Below are 21,545 nucleotides of genomic sequence, written 5' to 3' on the forward strand. Positions count from 1 at the left end.
TCTACGGTGTCAATGTGCGTGGCTAACCCGAGCATCGAAGATTTATCATTAGGCCTATGTTAATTTTCCCATATATGCAAATTTGGATCCCTTTGATATGATGCATAGTCTTTTGAATTTGTAGGTTTTCATAACAAATAGGTAGATTTCATTTAGTCTATTAAGTATTATGATTATGATCACAGGAAACTGATAGGTAAAGGTTGCCATTCATGCCCGGGGACGTGCGAGATTCCTACTTTCAACGCAGCACCGTACAATAATGTGCGATAATTTCCGATAAACCATCTTCTCTAAATAGACATTTGTAAAAATATAGAAAGTTAAGTAAATACTTCTTATTTTGAAAACAGAAATATAAAATAATTGATTTTGTGGTTTGTGGAGCCCCTTTGACTATTATGACGCAAACATAACAAGCGAAATAACGAAGTAAATATCACTGACGCTGTGATCTGTGGAAATAATTCGGAATGAAAACCCGATCACTTTTGTTGGAACCCAATATAGCGTGATGGTGGACTATGTAACCTGCCGTGACTGACAACTTTGTCATGGGAATCTAATTTCATTATGTAGTGTGATCAAGCAAAATCAGTCTGAAGTCGTACATATTCAATTTCAGTTTCTTATATGACTGTAAACATCATTTGCAAAGTTACATTTTGCAGAAAACACCATTGAATTTGGACAACCAGTTCAAAAGATGTGAGCAGTTAAAAAGTTTCCAAAACAATAGGAAACAAAAGGAACAATTTCATTTATTTGGATATATCTCAAAATCAATATTTCCGACTTCCGACTGATTTTGCGTGATCACGTCATACGCGTCACATATTGTTTAGCCCTCTGCACGAGAGTATCGATAGCAGACGACAAGTTCCAAATTTTCTAGAAAAATTCAAAAATTTTAGAATTGTACATTTTCATGACCAAATTTGGAATCTGTATGAAAAATGCCGTTATAAAACCAGTACAAGCAAACCCGGTATTGGTTCAGTGGTTCTTCAGATAGCTCCTGATATTTTGAGACAATATCCCAAAAACGTGACATTTTTATGTTGAAACATAGGCCTTCAAATGGTTGAAACCTATAGTATAATGGTTATACGCCGAACATTAAGGCGGGTCGGTTGGAAGCATGTCCTAGCAGTGTTTGCACTCAAATATTTCAACAAATAAAGCTGACACACAATAGGAATGTATGGTTTTATAAAGGAAATCCCAAGGCTTGATATAGGCCTCGTCTCGTGGGTTTTGTTTCCACACCATGTGTGGAAATTTTCTTGTGAGGGGAAAATGCCCAAAACTTATTGTTGACTTTAACTCAAGAAACGTATTAGGCCCTACATATGGAAATATAAAAACCTGAGCGTAAGTCCACTTGGCCCCTCAACATGTATCCACTAAAGTTGCGTATAGTTTGGTAATGTTTTATACATGTTCAGGGGCCAAAAATCTTTCAAAACCTTTCATGATGTTTTCTCCCTGGAACATGTATTAAGCATTATAAAACCATAAGAAAGTATACGTAACTTTAGTGTATATGTACATGTTGAGGGGCCAAGTGGACTTACAGTCTTCTTGCACTCAGGTCTTCAAATGCAGTTATGAGCGTATTGACTCATTTCATAAGGGCAATGTAACTATAAGTATTAAGAAGTATACTGTATTTTTTTAGTTCAATGGCCAACACTGGAAAATGTTTGCTTCTTCCATCCGACTCGCCTTAAGGTTTTATTGGAAGAAGTGCTCAAGTGTGAAAATGTCAATTGTGACCCCTCAGCACAACTGAGCCCTGAAGTCGCCAATCATCATTTTTGAGATATTCAACCAAAATATTCTGCTTGAAATTAACTTTAAAATGATGTATATCATGTCTATAGTACTTGATATTTAAGTAGTGAAAAATCAATAAAACAGTCAATAAATCCTTTGTTTCCTATTGTTTATTGTTAAGTTCGATGGAGCATATCTCAATAGTGGCACTGGCGACACCCGGGCTCAGTTGTGGAGAATGGTCACAATTTTGACAAATTGGGTTTACATTTCTGTAATTTATCTGCAGGTCACAAAATTTCTTATGGAACTTGTCAGGGTCAGATTGGAACAATGTTGGCCTATAATTTTCTCAAAATTGAATTTCAAGTTTAAGTTATATTATTAATCCACATAATATCCAAAATGGCCGCTTGTGCAGGGGTGAAATTTCAAATTTGGACAAATGCTGATAAAACCATACCAAGGTATTCCTCTTGTCGTAAGGATTCAGAAAACGTATAAATTGACCTATCTCCGATGTACATATCTTGAGTTATGGGGGGAAAGGTCAAATGTCAAAATTTGGATTCCACGGGGAGGGGGGATGCTCTGATTTTGATAAAAATGGTTTCATATTACTCTGCTTGCAGAAACATTTAAAAAAAATGGCCGTAGCGTGGTCAGCGAAAACCTGTAAAGTGTGCTGAGGCTTGTGGATTAATGTCTAGGCGGTTTTGTTTCCACCTTTAACTATATTTCTTAAAGTATGGATTGTAGTTTGGATATTGAGCAACTTAACTGGAGTTATATTATTACGTGCATTATACACAGTAAACAAAATTCATTTCTGAGTTCTCTTGACCTTACTTCAAGAATTGAAAGATCATCTGAATTGTAAATAGAACTAGAGAAAGAATAGACGTGTAATTCTGTAGGTTTCTGTATATTCTGTGCGTGTTTAACATCGGCATGCCGTTATGAACAACAATATAATGTACGTAACCCAAACAAATACTAAACAATGGATAATAATAGCCATTGTGCGAATATTATTAAAGGGACATTCAGTGATTTTATATACATGTAAACTCTTTATTATGTCCAAAATATGTGTGACGCTATCTAATGCACCCCGTCCCCAACATAGTCTGAAATATTGAAATTCATGCGTTAATTACTACAATTTGCTTAGTGCCTATATGTATAATCATGGGGGGCACACTTTGCCATCCTTTTGGTTTATCTTTGCCCGCTAGGTTTCTCATGTTTCTAGCATATGTTTTGTTGTGTTCCTGAACTCTTTTTGGAATAAAACAATTGCTTTTGGTGGAAACCTTCCCTTAAAAGCTTTCCGATATCCGATGTTGAAATCCCAAAGTTAGTGACATACTTTGTACTTTATAAACATACCTTGTATTTAATTATATAAACTCTGTTTTTTGTATTTTTTTTGTTTGTTTTTTACTTTGTCTGAAATTGACTTCTTTTATGTTTTAAAACAGTTTAGAAATGTGAAGAAAACTTAAAACTTTTCAAGATGTTAACAAAACTTTGAAAGAAATCATTTTTCTGGAAATTCCAGAAAACAGTCATTTGTACCTTCTGCCTATGCTTCAACGGCATTCAATGCTCTAAATTACCCTCTTTGATATTTTTCGTGTGATTGCTCGATGCCGTGTTTGTGGTGCGTGTTACGCCTTTGATCGCTGACTCATATCTTGTATAATCATAATGCATGTTGTATGATCACAAAATCACAATGGAATCACACCAAGGAGGATGATGTCATCCCGGGGATGCCATTTTATCTCATGCATTCTGGTAAACCCGCCACAGTTTAATTTGACACATCACCATGGGGATACAAAGTCCAAATATACAAACATCACTGAACATGCGTTCAGAGTTCACAGGATGGTCACCTCTCTAGTATTTTGTAGCTTTCGTTCGAAACGATATTGCGTATTTTACAGTTTCTTTTTTAATTGCACAAACACAGGTGCGCAATCGTGTTTTTTTGCTGTAACATGTAAACAAACATTGACTTAATTGACTTAATGTTCTGCCAGGAGTTTATACTATCTTCAGTAGATAGCAACTGATTACTATCTTCAGTAGATAGCGTCTGATTACTATCTCCAGTAGCATCAGAAAACGATCTTCAGTAGATAGCATCTGATTACAAATAAGTGCACACCCCCTATAGAGGAGTAACTTTTCAATCAAAGAAATGTCTGGAAACGACTGGAATTCCAGTTGCAAATGTCACTTGAAAAAGCCTGGAAATCCAATTAAATGAAGGATAAATCATGGAAATGTCCAAAATGACCTCTCAAATTGAGGATTTCTGATTTTGAACTATTTTTCTGCTGGATTTTTTCGCCTTTGGACACTTTAAAAGTCTGGATTTCCAACAGTCACGACTGGACAAAAAGTCCCCCAAAAATAAACCTGCATGTGCAGTATGTGCATCCACAGATATTGGACATAGTTTTGGAGCTTTAGACGTTGAATAAAGGATATAATAACTCTGGCACTAGAAATGAGACTGAGCCAATACTGGATTTTATCGTTTCATTTGGATCTCAAGCGTTCATGTCAGATGTGCATTTATCGGGACACAGATATTTAACCCCTTGTACACTCATAAAATGACATGTCAAAGTTTTGAGTATAAATATCATACTCCGCAACTTGAGGTCAAATTTTATACCACGATTGGTTTATGGAGTTTAATGAACTATACCGTCGAGATGAGATTATTTTGGTGCAATTCTAAAAGTAATCTTTATAAAATAGAAACCGATTGGTATCGGTCGATAACAAAGAAGGCAAAGTTGAAAAGGTTGAACGTCGTGCTGCATGTTTTACACAAGAAAAGGTTTAAATATTGAAAGCGATTTTGGGGTCAAACGTCAAAGTACTATTAATAGTTACATGCAGATTAGTGTTCGATAGATTTAATCGGATAATCCTGTTCTCATAGTATAGTAAAAGAGTCACAAACTTACAAAATGTGTTACTTTTTTACAATTTTTAATTCTGGTACCTTTATGATAAGCCCATGCAGCACTCTCAATAGTTAGTATTCAGATTAATGAAAGTTGTTGAACATAGTTCTCTGGGTTGATAGGATGAACACATTTGACTATATTCCCAGAGCAACCATGTTCGCAAGGGTAAAGTGAAGGGTAAAGCCATGGCAAAGTGAATGGGGGGGGCAACAGGGGAAAGGGCATCCCCGCCCTCACCCGTGGGTGATACATTTTGTTTTCGGTGGTTTGAAGTGAAGAGCAAAAAAAAAAAAGAAGAAAAAAAAAAGGATTATATGCGCTATAGCGCCCTAAAAGCAACACATTTTGATGTATAGTACAATTTTTTCACTATTTTATTACTTTTTTTTTTACTTTTCCTTCGTTTTGGCCGCCCCTCCTTTTACCCAGGGGGCTCGCGCCACCTCCTTTCACCAGGGGGCTCGCGCCCCAAAGCCTCCCCCAAAAAAAAAAAAATACTCGCATGTTGATGGTACATAGAATAAAATGAGACTTTCCAAATGTCCGCAAGATTGCTGGTCTATTTTTGTATAAAATCACTAAACAATGAATTTGCTGATAAAGTCGCAGTTATACCTTCAGGCACACGGGTACATTGTGTGGCTACCTTTATTGTGTAACAAATTGCGTGGAGGTGTTCTTGAACACCGACAAGTTCAAACGGATGTAAGAAAGAAACAGTTTCTTTTTTTCATTATTCGTTCATACCTTGCTAGTGTACATGATGAATGGTTCCGCCCTTTCCGGTGTGCTATGATGCCGATACATTTTAAGATAATTATTGGTGCCACTCCCTTTACACCTGTATGGTGATTAACGTGGCTGGGCACTCTATTAAAAGTGCTGCAGCTACTTATTATTCGATATATTAAAGTATACATTTTTGGAATGGAAATTAGTCAAGGAATCTGAAATAAAATAAACACAGATTTGGGGTAAAAGACACATTTGGGAGAACATTACAAGATATTATTTGCCTCACATTTTTGTAAACACTCTAGAATAAAAAGCCAAAATGTGGCTATTGTGTTTTTTGTTATTTTATGTTTTATTTATTTATTTTTATATCTAGTATCCAGAAAATACTTCTTCATATTCTTGATGAAAATTGGCACCCAAACGTTGACCATTCCAACCATTAATTGTTATCCTGTTTCTTATTGACTTATTTTGCTTTACATGAACATATATGTGGTAGAAAACACTTCTTGTCGAAATATGGTGTACAAAGTGGTGAGCAATTCCGCCATCGATGATCGCATTACCCTCTTTTCCATGCAATAGCTTAATTCTCTACTTCGTTTTATATCTTGCAGAATACATTTCTTGGTGAACATTGGCGCCCAAGGAGGTGACCACTCCAACCATCAGTCACGATGTCCAAATTGAAGGTAGAGGACATCCTGTGGTCCAGGAACCCAAGTCCACTGAGGCAAGCCGTCAAGAAGATCACCTTTCCTACTATGCTTAAAATTGCTCAGGGATATGATTCACCAGATGAGAATGAATCTTTAGCTAGAGACCAGGTGTGTTCCACAAGATCGTATTTCGGTCCTATTTTGCCAATCTTGTTGATTTAGCGTCGATTAATAAACTCATGGCCCAGTAAACACACGTTTTCAAAAGTATGCGCAAAATGTTGTTATTAAGGTTTAACCCTAACACCCAAAAATCTTACGATGAAAAATTCTGCGCATGCATGAATCCCAGGGTCTGCGATGACGCAATCACCCTAAGTGTTATATGCGCACGGAATTGCTGGCCGGGCAGCAATAACCCGTGTAGCTACCGGTCCGTGATCGTGTGGTTGGCATGCGGGGGGCAGGTTCGAATCCCGGGGGTGCCAAGTCAAAAATTCCTCTTCTCCTTGACTTTTTCGGATCTTCTTTGACTTCCGATCCCAAAAAGCAGGGTCCAGTGTAGGGTTAAATCTCGGGTTATGTAACTTAAGAGCATATACACGATAAAGGGTATAAAATGTTTTCATAACAATTTTTAAAAACCATGAGACATTACTGTAATGCACACTTGCCAAAACCAAACCCCAAAGATAGATCATTTAAAACATTTGTAAAATACTTTGTGTTGGTGGGTGGGGGGGTGCTAGACTTCGGACTATTTGTATAAAGAGTGATTGCACTTCTCCTTCAGGGCCAGTGCCGCCGACAAGGGGGGTTAAGGGGGTGCATTACTAATGGATCCTTGGGGGCCCGTCAAAATTAAGAAAGCATACCTTAATGGGCCCACAAAAGCAAACAAAGAGACCTCAGGAGGCCCGTGCGTTCATTTTACCCCCGGGCCCGTAATGCCTCTCGGTGGCACTGTTCAGGACAGATCAGTTTATCGATGTACAACATGTACAAGATACCTCAATTTTGCACGGAAATTTGATTTAAATTGCTATGATGAAGATGAGACAATGCCAATTCAGCATATGGAAGTTGATTGTTTATATCCAAACCCCAAAATGCGAGATGCATTAATTATTGTTTTCCTATTTTGTACCAGGATTAATGGTAGCATGTAAACATTAGGTTTGCGAGACGGTAACACCCCCGGGGTAACACCCCAAATTATCCCCAACTTTTGCTGACAACTTGGAGTGTCAGCCGATAGCTATATTAGTGGTTCAACACCTCGAATTTACTCGGGAGTTCAAGACCCCAAGTGCGTCCACACGGTCAGAATTTGTCCGAACCCCAGAACTATCCCTCGAATGCCCCGACACCTCGAATTTTCGGCCTCCACCCGGACACAACTGAAATTTCAACATGCACAAGTTTATGCCAAATATGAGGTTGGCGTTATGGGTTTACCGGCAGCACTTTTACAGAGAGTGTGCAAGGGGGTGGGGGCAACTTTCGAGGGGGAGAAGGGGCAAACTTTGATATAAAATTGGATCGATTGAGCCCATATTTATTGGTCGAGCTTTAAAATATTTGACAAGACGTAGTCGAGTCCAATATTTTAAAACTCATAGCGAGACCAGTAAATATTGGGCGTAAAGCATCCAATTTTATCATTATTATGTTTTGAATCCAATATTTTCGCACACTTGGATTCATCAAAACATAATAATGACAAAAATTTGCTATATAATGGCGGCCGGTATCCCACAGGGGTGGAGGGGGTGAGACTTCTCATAGGTGGCAACCGCAAACACACCCCCTTGGCAACGCTTCGCCACTGGTCGAACAAGTTTCCTGTCGAAACAACGAAGGATTATAACCGACTTAATTGCAGATATATCATATAAGTAGACTGACGGTTTAAGCTGGTCGACAAATACATGAAATAAGTTACCGAATATTAACAATATTAATATCATGTTCGTCAATTTCTCTGTTTATCGTTCTTCAGATTGTACGAATTCATCAGGTTCACACACAGACTCGGGTGTTAGCAAACGTAAAGAAGAATATATTTCTAAGTATTCCGCTGCGATATGCCGACGCTAGATTTGAATGTTCAACCCCGAAAGCTTCCAAGAAAGACAAGAAAGACAAAACACCTTCAGAAAGTAAGTAAACCTCACTATGAACCACAATGGCCTCATCCCAATGCCATAGTCCAATAACCTCAATTTAACAATCATAAAGCAACATTTGACCTTAAGTTGCAGAGTATGAGTTCATTCAATGAATGTACAAATGTATTGGAGTTAAAGAACTGTGCACTAACAGATGAGAATGCAGTGGATCCTAGTGCCTCTGGTACTATGACCCACAACGGCCTCGTTCCCACTCTGAACAGATCCATCAGGATCGTTCATAAATCACTGGTAAGCAACAGGTTCAAATAGAAAATTAGGTACTCACTAGAAATATTTCGATTCCTATAAGGAATCTTGTTCACTCTGGTGTGGTGAGTGGTAGTGTTTCTAGATAATATCGGTACTTTGTGACGGCATTTGATGACGTCACATGGGTTGCTTGCCGATTGATGATCCGTGCGTAGATCCGATCAAGTCTGTACGCCTCCTCGTCCTTGTTGCCTCTGCTTCTAATCCAGGTGGCCTCTGAGGTTGTTTTTTTTGTGGGAGGAGGCTAAAGTCATCGACCAAGAGGCTAAAATCAAAACCCGTTACAAAGTTTGCCGATAAAATCTAAAAACACTGCCACTTCCTGATAGGAATCGAAATATTTCTAGTGAGTACCTAATTTACTATTTGGATCTGTGTTGAGAACATTTGCTTACCGGCCTCGTTCCCAGCATTCCCAGAAACATAGTTCCATAACATAATATTTAACAATTCATAACCCAAACTTTGTCCTCAGATTGTGGAGTAAAAGTTTCTGTACTTAACAAAATTAAAATGTCATCCTTAAAGCCGTATGTCACTTGGGAACATTTCCAAAGTTGGAATATTTATTGTGGGACATTAGAGCACATCAGACATATCGATTGCATTCTGAATACGAAGAATGTCCTTCTGATATCAAATAATTTAGATTTTTTTGAAATTCGCAATGTAATACACATTTTATGGCAAATGATTAAAATTTATATTTTTGATATTTAACAGTACTCAAGTAAACTTTATAAATCTGATGATTTATACTTAAAGTGTATGTAGGGGGGAAGAAAAGCCGACGATCAATTGAAAATTGTGACCTTTCGTATTGAAGATATGGATTTTTTTCCCAACCCCCCAAAAATTAGGTCTTTTTGGGAAAAAATCCATATCTTCAATATGAAAGGTCAAAATTTTCAATTGATCGTCGGCTTTTCCTCTCAGCTATATACACTTTAAGAATATATCATTAGAAATATAAAATTTAATTCGAGGACGGTTATTTATCAAAAATATGAAAAATATCAAATTTTAAAAATTTGTCATGAAATTTGTATTATATCGTGAATTTCCAAAAATGCAAATTATTTGATATCAGAAAGACATTCTTCGTATTCAGAATGCAAATCGATATGTCTGATGTGCTCTCATGTCCCACAAAAATACTGTCGAAACGCTCAAAACGCTCATTCCAGGTCCCTTAACTTGGCAATATTGCATATAATTCTCTTCAACTTTGTGAAACATTTATGTAACACGGTCAATTTGAGGAGGGCGTTCCTTGAGTTGTACACACATGCAAAACAAGATGTGTGATTATCAATTTGAGATCTCAAAATGTCAATGTGTGCTAATGAAATAATATTATTGTTTTGCCTAATGTAGTCTTTACATTATATAGCTACATCCTAAGCCTTAGTTACATTTGTAACTGGCAATGAAAGTCAAATTTAAATAGTGTTGCCATTTCAGAGAAAATGCGATAACCTACAATCAACGAAATTAATAGTTGGCACACCTTGACAATACGTTGTAACTCTTCATTGCCGCTCTGATAATTCAGTGAAATTAGTATAACTATGTGTGATGAGAAGTACAAACCTTCTCCTTTCCCCTTCCCTCCCCCATTCCCCCTCAATCAATGTTGGGGAGACTGGAGAGCCCAATGGAAAAAGTGCTTTCATCAACATTAAACTGGGGGAGAAGGGGTGGCGACTTTATTTAGTTTGCAAGAGTGTGCCAACATTAATTTCGTTGATTGTAGTCTTAGTATAAATCTTAAGGCTTGACTTTCACAGCATACGAAAAAACATTTTATTGCCAGATAGACCTAACTAAAGGATTAGGATTTAGCTATGTCCATTTAGCAAAACATGATAATACTTTTTAACCCCCCACAAAAAAAAAAATAGTGCTGCATATTTCTGGAATGAGGAGTAGTTTACGATCAACAAGTTTAACATCACTACCATGGAGTTTTTTTTAAGTTATGCAGTATTTGGGTGCATTACCTTAATAAACCTTCATCAAGATAAACTATCGCAACCCAGATCATAATTCTCTTGTTCTCATCTACCATACAGAAGCCAGGCCAATGTATTTACGAGACGTGGTAGACAAAAGCCAACTACCGCAACCTGTCAAGTTCTACGCAGGGGACGATTTAACTTTTCAACTTCAGCTAAAGAATAACACCGTTGCAGAAAAATTCAGCTCAGTGACTCTAAAAAATATGTACGAAGTGACGTACCTACAAGGCAACTCGATATTCCACAGTAAGTACAGCCCGGCTTAAATAAAAATATGTACGAAGTGACGTACCTACAAGGCAATTCGATTTTCCACAGTAAGTACAGCCCGTAATTATTATGTTTTGATGAATCCAAGTGTGTGAAAATTTTGGATCCATCACATAATAATGATAATATTTGATGCTTTTGGTCTTGGTATGAGTTTTAAAATATTGGACTCGACTACGTTTCGTCCAATATTTTAAAACTCATAACTCGACCAATAAATTTGGGCTCAATCAAGATCAATTTTATATCAAAGTTGGGCTCGCAGATGATACCAGATATCTCAAACGTATTCGGCATTACGGTACCGACGCCTTACAGAAATTAGTCCTAGTTTATTAACATGTTAGTTGAAAACAGTGGTTTTATTTATTACCCAAGGTAAAAAACGCGAATAACAAAGCAGAGAAAAAATAAAGCTGCCTCAGCAGAGAAAAAAAAACGCCTGACCCATGAAATTGTTTCTGTGATGTCTTCCACTATTGTTTGTGATGATGTGGTGATGATGTGCAATATCAATATCATTTTAGTGGGACTTACGGGATGCATAAAAACAAAAATAACTCTCCAAGATGGTAAAAAAATATGTTGGATGAGTGAACAAAAAAATGGTCATGAGCTAATGCTACGTTCCAAACTGTCAACATATGACAACCAATTTCCTCAAACGAAGGTCACTTTCTGGAAAGCTGGTCTGAACAAGGTAATGTGATGTATAATTGAAGACCGAATTAATAAGACTAGTTTGCGCCTGACGTGATTGGTTACTGACCTGCGCAGTACAGCATTTTTGGTCTGGTTGACAGGACATTATACGCAAACTAGTCTTTTTAATTCAGTCTTCAATTATAAGTGATTCCCCATCTGTATCATACATGAATATAGCCATTGGCTCTATGACAAACTGCCAGGCAGGCCAGTGACGAAAGGGGGGGGGGGTGATTTGGAAAAAAGAGTGAAAGATCACAAGAATGTTGTTGAAAAGTTAAACACCAGAAGTTAAACCATTACTGGAAATAGGAATGTATTTTTCGGATGGTTGGGCTTCATTTTTGTCTAAAGTACATGAGGATTATTTTTCCAGCGATAGAAAGTTAATTTATTTTGTGCACTTCCTGATCAACGAAGTTTGGGTTTATAATCTTTTCTTTCATACAATCGCTAGCTTCTAAAATAGAAAACATTGCTCGAAATCACCATAGACTTACACGGCCTGCTCGTCTTACAAACTTTTCCAAATATACAAATGTTTACAAACAAATACAATGTGTATGAGACACAAGCCCACATTGACACGGAAGTACACAAAACGAGGCAACTTTCTGTTGCTTGAAAAATGACCTTTCAGAAAAGGAATTCGTACCAAACTAAATACTGTCAAGATAATGTCCCCCTTCATGCCCTTATTAGTACATGTGGTGTTTGTTAGTCTCCGAGTTTATCAACATGCATCAACAAGTTTTCACATCGCTATGATGACGGCCATCATAATATATCTGTGGATATTCTCAATCATCCATACAGAATCCACTATAGGATCCACAGCATACAGGGTGATTTAAAATGAACTGTACCCAACTTCAAAAATTAAAATAAAATACTTGCGGACATTTAAATAATTTGTGTTTGTAGGCTGTAACAGGATAGTATGTTTTCTGTTATTGGTGGGAAAATCATGTCTTTACCTCTAATGGTTTTGAAGAAAAATACATTCTTAGAAAACACACCAAAAACGATGTTGCACACGGATGAGTATTTTATTCAAATATTCTGTTCTACAGCGTTTTGATCACTCAACTGCCCTCAGACACTTTTAGTTCTACATGTATTATTTACATGTAATCTTTGGAAACCTGACATTGTAATTGAATATCAATATTATTGATTTAATAATGCGAAATGCGAATGTGTGTTGGTCTAAAAATGGGATGATAACTTGAAAATGCGATATCTTCTGACTAAAACCACTTATTATCAAAATTCAAAATTTCTACTACAGAACCAAATGCTTTCTATGATTTTGCTGAAGTTGGGTACAGTTCATTTTAAATCACCCTGTACTCATATATCTGGGCTCAGTTCTATTTCCCCAATACATTTGCACATTCATTGAATGACCTTTAAAAATATGAGCACAAAAACTCATACTCTGCAACATGAGGTCAAATTTTGCACTCTGATTGTTTTATTGATGTTATTGAACTATGCAATTGGGATAAGTCTATTGTGGTCCATAGTGACTCAGACACTCTTAAATAAATTATCTAAACCAAGTCATGTGGACTTATTATTTTGATGGCCATGGTATCAAATCTCATTCGAGACATAACATCAGGCCAAATTATCTGACGCTGAATTATTGGCCCGCGATAAGGCTGGAGTGAAGTCATGGGAGGGTCAAAGAGGAACTCAACCGAGGAAGGGGACTACACCGTACGTACCACAACCTTTCCTGGACCACCTAGGATGCAGCCATCAGAAACTTCCTCGGCGACTCTCCCGCGACGTCGTACCAACCTGGTCAATAGTCCAGCGCCAGATCATTTGGCCTGATGATGCATCTCGGGTGAGACGTGATAGTACTGCAGTCATCAAAAATAGTTAGTCCAGATGTCTTGATTTAAATAATTTTGTTTAACAGCTTTTAACATGCTAAACGCGGGTGTTGACTGCAGACGACATGTTTCAAAAATGTTTTAAAAATTCAAAAATTTCATAATTGTAAATATTTATGACCATATTTGGAATCAGCATGAAAAATGCATTAAAATGAGTACAAACAAGCCTAGTATTGGTTCAGTGGTTCTTGAGATAGCTCTTGATTTTTTGAGAAAATATCTCAAAACTTGGGACTTCTTATGTTGAAGCCTATGGCTAGCATGCAGAGCATTAATTTCAGCATCACAATAAAACATTTTCATCTCCTATCTACAGATCACTTGGACACCATGGTAGTCAACATACCTCTCTATGCACCCATTGACGTCTACATAGCAGAAGGGTTTCGAACAAGTACTCCAGAAAAATGGACAAAATATCAGTCATTATTAGGCAAGCTTGTAGGCAAGCATGTGACCTTTGAACTTTATCCCGGAAATCAAAGTAAGTGTATCAGTGTGACTTTGATGTTTTGCATTTAACGGCTTTACTAAGGCCTGATCGAATGAGCGTGTATCGTATAGCGAATACCGTATAGGCTACACTTCTATGTGATCGCAGCCTTACGGAGGTACAACCCCACTATGGAATCCTTCATCCAGTTGTACCAAGATAAGTACCAACGTGCTCCACATTATTTTTGCTTTGACGTCGTAATGTGAGCAGGCCCTCGCAGAATTAGGAGAAATCTAGCTACACAGAACTGGTCAACATTGATTTTTAGGCTAAAACATCTTACAAACTTTTAGGAACGATATTAATCGTTTTGTGTTTGTTGGGATAACTGGTGGATATGCCAGTCATTTTGCATCAACTGGTTTAAAGAAAGGAATGCGCAAAACCTTTATCGTATAGGGCCTACATTCCAACAAATTACCCGAATTAGTGAAATGAACACATATAGAACTTTGTTTCTCTGAAATCTGATACTTCAGAAAATTCAATCACACTGTACAATGTAATACTGGTTTGATAATACTAGCATGAAAGTTCATCTGTGTTGGTAGACATCATAACTTATGATTTTAAACTATTGATCTCAACACAAGATTAGACATACCTCAAATTTTCGGTCGTAACTTCGACCTTCATCGGGAGACTGGCAACCCACGTTTGGGATCAATGACCTTTAGGACACTTGACCCCAACACTTGGTCGTAAACTCTTGGTAACTGGTAACAGCCCCCGTCACGGTTAAGTGAAGGTTGGTTGACTCTGATGTAGATGGCCTCCTTAACACCCCTTTCGAAATACTTTGGTTCCCGGTCGAGGATCTTGACTTGCTCCAAATCAACTTGGTGCCCCGGGGATTCGATGTGGATGTGTTTGGAGACTGGAACTTGGACGACGGTGCTCAAGGAATTCAAAAATCGTTCTGTTGCCAGTCTCCCGATGAAGGTCGAAGTTACGACCGAAAATTTGAGGTATGTCTAATCTTGTGTTGAAATCAAAAGTTTAAAATCATGAATTAGGGTTTGATAATGATCATATTTTTATTTCTCTTCCAGATATTACATATTTTTCTGACAAGCGACTAGACAAAGCCAGGACACAAGAAGACTACGAGTCTATTGTTCCCACGGGGACATTAGTAATAAATGCAGGCAACACAAGACTAAAACATAAGGGAAAGGGCGCCGCTGGCGCTTCAGCAGGTGCTTCAAAAACACTAGGCGCCAGTGCTGCGTCTAATGGATTAGCACCATCCAGAAAGGCGCCACAAGCACCATCTTCCAATAGTAACAACTCAACGTTCCAAGGAGGAACCCCACATGAACGACGGCATTCACTTTTGGATGAAATGGATGCGGCTGAGGATAGGCGGATCATGTCGAACGCGGGTGCAACTGTGCCTAGGTCTATCTTGCGAAATGAGGCGAAAAAACACGCCGCTGAGGAGGCAGCAGGGACCACTGAGGAGGAAGATACTGTGCCTCTCGGAGAAGACGCAGCTTCGATGAATCATAGACTGATGTTAAGAAGACAGAGTGTAGGAGATATACCTTCAGCTGTACACCATCACACTCCAATTTCGCACACGCCTGAGCCAGTTCGGAAACACAGTACTCCTGTAGCACCGCTACAACTTCAATCACAATGGCATCAACGACAGCAACATTTACAACAACAAAAGTCACTCGACTCACCGCGATCTATAGGATCATCTAATCCATCGTTTGACAATAATGGTGGTGGCGGTGGGTCAGTGATGCATACGAGTGCTAGCACACCTTCATTCGGTTCCTCCCCGTCCGCAGCACGACACAGTAGACCTATTTCTGCCCCGTCTGGTCCGTCAAAGATAGCCCATCGTTCACCGAGTTCGGCTGGGACCGCGTCCATACATTCTGACAACGATAACGTCTTTTCTGGCTTGGCACCACCAGTTGACATCCCCGCTCCTGATTACAACGAGGCGCCACCTTTACCATCCAAGTCAGCCGCAGCCACCAGGCCACCAATGACGCACTGGGGTTCATTCCCAGAGAGAGCAGAGCCCCATAATCATCACCTAAATGAACGGCGACCTCCTCCAATTAGCACTATTCCTACACGACAAGCTCAGTCTTCTATGCCAAATCGGTTTGCTCCCTCCCCACCTTCTTCTTCAGGTGCACCACCGCCACCTGCACCTCCTCCACCCGGGGTACCTCCAGCACCACCCGCAGCTCCTCCCCCTCCTGGAGTTCCCCCTCCTCCAGGTGCTCCACCGCCACCAGCACCACCACCGCCACCATTGGATGGTGGCTCTGCCCCCGCACCTGGAAGCTTAGCGGCTTCAATAGCAAATGCACAGCTTAAACCTGCGTCGCAGCGTGCAGAAAGACCACCACCGCCGCCTAAAGAGGAGTCGCCAATGAACAACATGATGCGAGAGCTTAAAGCGGTTCAGGAACGTCGTAAATCTATGGGGGATGTACTAGCGAATGATACTGTGGAGAAAATGAGTACCGGTAGTTCCGGATCAGGTTCGGAACAAACTGAACTTCAAAAGGCAATGGAGAGACGGAATTTAAAATTAGGTAATTTTAACGCAGGTCCGCGAGCTCCGCCAAATCCATTACCGAAAGCGAACACATCGAAACCCAGATTCAACGCGAATAACAGTCCCAGGAATAACTTTAAAGTGATCAATAATAACAATGCAGGTCGCGTCATCCACTCTATGAGCGACGTGCCGACTGATTTGAAAAGTTTAACTATGAATGAGGTGATACAGATACTGAAACTGATGAATCTTGGGAAATATGAAGGACGATTCAAAGAACACTGTATAGACGGTGATATGCTGGTAACTTTAACGCGGGAAATCTTGAAAAGTGATTTAGGTTTCTCGTCAGAACTTGATGTTAACAAAATTTTGAAATTCATCAAAGGTTGGCGACCTAAGTAAGATGGATGCTACACGTGGAGCTCTTGGGGAGCATTTTATTTCAAGCGTATATCTTCTTACTTGCTATATTTTATATAGATGTTTCTATTTTATAGTTTTGCTTCGATATCTTTGCCAAATCTACATTAAATCTAGTTTAATACAATGAATTTATGTTGCAGCAAAACAATAACTCACTTTGATTTGAAATTACTTGGTACTCCAGGTCGGTTGAAATGTGACTAGAATTAATCTTTCCCAAGAGAAGTCCTTTTCAGAGGGCTGGGCTTTCGGTACCTCTATAGCAGAAGATGACATTCACGCACTAGAGTTAATCCGAAAGCCTAGGTCTATGAAAAAGACTTCACTAGGGAAAGATTACATCCTACTCAATAACCCAGTTTAATAGTTTGCTCTAACGGGGATAATACCGTTTAATCTTGTTTCACGAAACTTCTCAAATGACGTTTAGTTTCGCTTATCATAGTACCTGGTCATTGGATCATGCTAATTGGACATATGGACCAAAGGTTACTCAAGAGATTTGTTTATGTCCACGTTAAAATGCATCTGTAAGGTTCTCTTTAACTCATTGAACTCCGATTACTGGACTAGTAACTTGTTTTAGCCGAAACAGAATTTCACACAATTCTAGTTTATTACTAACAATCTGCAAGTATCATGTGTGTTATTGTAATGATCTGATTCATCTTATTTCAACTCTGAAATGCGAGCAGTTTATACTCTCGAAAACTATATTTGTATTTTATCATAAAATTGCACAAGTTGCCGTTAGGCGATGAAAAAAAAGAAAACCATGTTCTACGGGCCTGGCCGACCCAGATTTTCCGATATTTGGGAAACAGATTGTTCCTGTACAAATGAATGCCGACCCAAATTTCGAAAATATCAGGAACAATATTACAGATTTAGTTGATTTTTTGGGGAAAAAAGCCCGACCGACCGACAATACTTGAAAGGTCCGTCAGCCCGTAGAACAAGGTTTGTTTTCGTCGCCTTATGTGACAATTTTGGCTGAATTTTCTCACACGCGCTTTCGTAGAAGATTTATTAGAGAATGGTGATTTGTATAATTATATGTTGTTAGATTTTATATTAATGCTAACACAATCGGCACTACCGGCCGAATATACAGCATCTTAAAAACCATTTTTGATTTGTTACTAAAAAGAGCTATGTCATACATAGAGCCAATCAGAGATATGGTAAGAAACAGTCAGTAGGCATGGTAGGGCTGAAGGGAATTGAGCTTAAAATTGCTCTGCTCTGATTGGTTACACACATCATACAAATTACCAATCAGGGGCATTGTAAGCATGGTATTAAAGGGAATAATATTGAAGACCGAATTAAAAAGACTAGTTTGTGTCTGACATCAGTGCAAAGGCCGGCGTGATTGGTTGCTTACCTGCGCAGTACGGCAGTTTTGGTCAGGTTGACAAGACGTCATACGCAAACTAGTCTTTTTAATTTAAACAAAATGGGAATTTTGATGGTGACCAACATAACCAAGGGGATTTAATTCAGCCATTCTTGTAAAAGGTGGTCAAGATAATAGAACATTTTTTCACCCTGATGGGGCGTTAATGTCAACGCGTTAAAGCAGCTATTTGGCTTGCATATAAACATCTCAAAAAAAGTAAATAACCCCCCTTAAATAATGGGAATTATTCAAAAACGGGCGATTGTATTGCACATCTGTAAAATGCGTTGGAAGCAGAATTTATTTCTGCGCATTTTGACACCTCATTTGTAGCAATTGTCTAAATATTGACGCCGCGGCGTACATTTAAATCAATGTAATCCAAGATTTGAAAGTTGCAGTAAAATCTGTTGATTTGTGTTCAGTGTAATGGGAGGAAATCTGTGTAATGATATCAGTGTGTTTTTTGTATTGTTGTAAGTGCAAATTTCAAATCTGGACCTCACTACTTTAAATTGGCCGGTGTCTTATTGTTTTCTGGTGTCAAAAAGTGTCAAAATGCGCATTTACAGATTTGTAATACAATAGCCCGTTTTTGAATAATGGGCATTATTTAAGGGGGGGGGGGGGGTAGTTACTTTTGAGATGTTTATATGCGATGTCTTTAAGCGTGTGCGTGTGTACACCAGCGGTTTGAGAGAAATGAAATGCGCACTGATGTCACTGAGGGTAAAAAATGGTTTACACTCCCAGAATAAATGTTATCGGCTGTCATGTATGTAGAAACCTTGAGATAAAAAGGGTTCGTTCTTGAAAATTGAAAGAATCGTAGGCCTATGCAGATTCTTTTTGCCCTCTCCAAAACCTTTATAAATGTTTATTTCCTAGCCTTTCTAGAACCTTTTTGGTTCGTTATAGACCCTATGGGGTTCCACATACATAACAGTTTAAGAAATTTTCAAGGTTCTATTTTGATACTTGTTTTTTAAGATTGTAATACAATAGCCCGTTTTTGAATAATTCCCATTATTTAAGGACGGTTAGTTACTTTTCTTGAGATGTTTATATGCAAGCCAAACAGCTGCGTTAACGCGTTGACGTTAACGCCCCATCACACCTTTGTTTCCAATGTACATTTTATTGTGAAATGTCATTGTACAAGGAATACATTAAAAAAAATTCCACATAGCCCCCGAATGAAAAGTATTTAATTATCTTTGTAATCACTCAAAAAGCATTTTATGTGAATTTTACATCCGAACTAGGTGCTATTAAATTTTTATGAGCCTTTTTATTTTACATGTAAAGTCTATGGGGGTGACGATTAGAATTGGACGGCAATATTGAAAAACCCTCATTTTTGGCCATTTTAGACACTAAAATGCCCATAAAAAAGAATAGCACTTAGTTCGGATGTAAAATTCACACACAATGCTATCTGAATGAGTACAAACATAATTATATACATTTCATTCGGGGGCTATAGCAAAAACAAGAAAATGTCCTATACCTTAATGGTTATGGAACAAAGGTGATCAGGGTGAAAAAATGTTCTATTATCTTGACCACCTTTTACAAGTATGGCTGAATTAAATCCCCTTGGTTATGTTGGTCACCATCAAAATTCCCATTGTTGTAATTCGATTACTCTTTGCCGCAAATCGTCCCACTTCCAAGTTAAAATGTATTTTTTAAAAAGTTAAAACTTTATTGCGATATCACAATGCAGCAGTTTGCAGTGTGGCAACGCACCGCAACGCAATCGCAGCGTAGTATGAACGGACCTTATTACAATGTAGTGTCAAGATGCCAAATACAAATATTTTAAGTGTATTAAAGTGAAGAGATATTTCCAATTATTTTTAGAATCTTCAATGTCATAGTCCTAATCATCAACGTGCGGCGTTTTGCTTGCTTGTACAATGCCAGGGTAGACGCTAATCACGCTATTATATTTCACACGGGCATTACAATTAATTATTATATCAGTTAATTAACTTAATGAAAGAGAAAATGGGAGAGATATTCTTTTGGAATACGTCAACTAGCCAAATTATAATAATCTTCTAATATACTTTGATATCAATTCTTTAAATTTCGTAGTCGAGGACTCAATGACACAAAAAACGTAACTCCATTTCAGCCTTTCTGAGAAAAGTGAGTTTTAAAGCTAACCGTCTTTGACTTATGTATGTAGTTAAGTCTATGTTTCACAGACCATTGATTTCAATGAGCTGCTAAATGGAGTTACTTCTATATGTTTATTGGAAAGTGCTCATGTTTCTGAAAATTTTGGTATCAAAATCTCATTTTCGCAAAAATTGGAGTTACGCCTTTGTGTCACTGACCCCTCGATTTGATCATATTTTTTACTGAATTATTCAAAAAAGTGCTCATTGTTGATAGTCAAATCAAGTCAAAAGGTGAACACATATCCCCTAAGAGTGAATGACCCCCTCATTTTCCACTGAGGTTGGATAACAACCTATTAATGTCTTCTCAGTCTGGCAGTTGCAGTAGGCCTATGATATGTTTACTTTTGACAAGTCAGTGACGTCAACGCGTTGAGATCGCGCGTGAGTATATGCGTCATCTTTAACGCGTGCGTATTACAGGCCATTATACAGATAGTTTGTCTGGGATTATACAAGTGATTTGATCGAACGCTCGCGATTCCAATCTGCGCCCAATTGGAATACGCACTGACGTCACTGAATAGAGAGAGTAAAATACATACTAAACACATCAAAGAAATAAGTCCCCTCTGAACATGTCGTCATAACATTGTAAGGTTTCGTTTTGTACCAAAAAAACTAACTTTGAAATAATTACATGACTGTTTACTAAGTGCTGTGTGAAAATGAGAGATTTCCATGACTTCAGGGCTGAATGAGCCTATTGAAGGCAAAAACTGCCCTTTTCAAAAGTCACAATGTAGGCCTATGCTTGTCACAAAAGTTGATTCATGGCTTGTTACTAATGGAAAACCCCATGTGTTTGAGTGCAGTTTAAAATCCAAGTGAACATTTACTGTAATGTGTATCGATTCTTGATCATTCAGCCATGCAAATCCCCTTGGTGCCGAGTTCAGCACAGTGAGTTGTAAGATGGCCAGTTCCATTCCTTGTCCCAATACGCCTTGCAGTTAACAAGCATATAGGCCTAC

The 21,545-nt window shown here is 38.3% G+C and overlaps 1 protein-coding gene across 1 annotated transcript; it reads left to right on the top strand.

Moving 5' to 3' along the window:
* Positions 1-6,135: 6,135 nt before the first annotated feature.
* On the top strand, positions 6,136-21,136 carry LOC140163056 (uncharacterized). Its single transcript, XM_072186424.1, has 5 exons — positions 6,136-6,340; positions 8,175-8,334; positions 10,692-10,883; positions 13,839-14,006; positions 15,071-21,136. The coding sequence occupies exons 1-5, from the start codon at positions 6,191-6,193 to the stop codon at positions 16,954-16,956; spliced, it is 2,556 nt and encodes an 851-aa protein (XP_072042525.1). The 5' UTR covers positions 6,136-6,190; the 3' UTR covers positions 16,957-21,136.
* Positions 21,137-21,545: the final 409 nt, after the last annotated feature.

This window comes from Amphiura filiformis, chromosome 10, assembly GCF_039555335.1.
Source record: "Amphiura filiformis chromosome 10, Afil_fr2py, whole genome shotgun sequence".
Classification (NCBI taxonomy): domain Eukaryota; kingdom Metazoa; phylum Echinodermata; class Ophiuroidea; order Amphilepidida; family Amphiuridae; genus Amphiura; species Amphiura filiformis.

Coding starts and splice junctions, on each gene's coding strand:
- LOC140163056 (XM_072186424.1), top strand. CDS start 6,191: ATGTCCAAATTGAAGGTAGAGGACATCCTGTGGTCCAGGAACCCAAGT. Junction 8,335..10,691: donor AGACAAAACACCTTCAGAAA/GTAAGTAAACCT, acceptor TCTACCATACAG/AAGCCAGGCCAATGTATTTA. Junction 14,007..15,070: donor ACTTTATCCCGGAAATCAAA/GTAAGTGTATCA, acceptor TTTCTCTTCCAG/ATATTACATATTTTTCTGAC.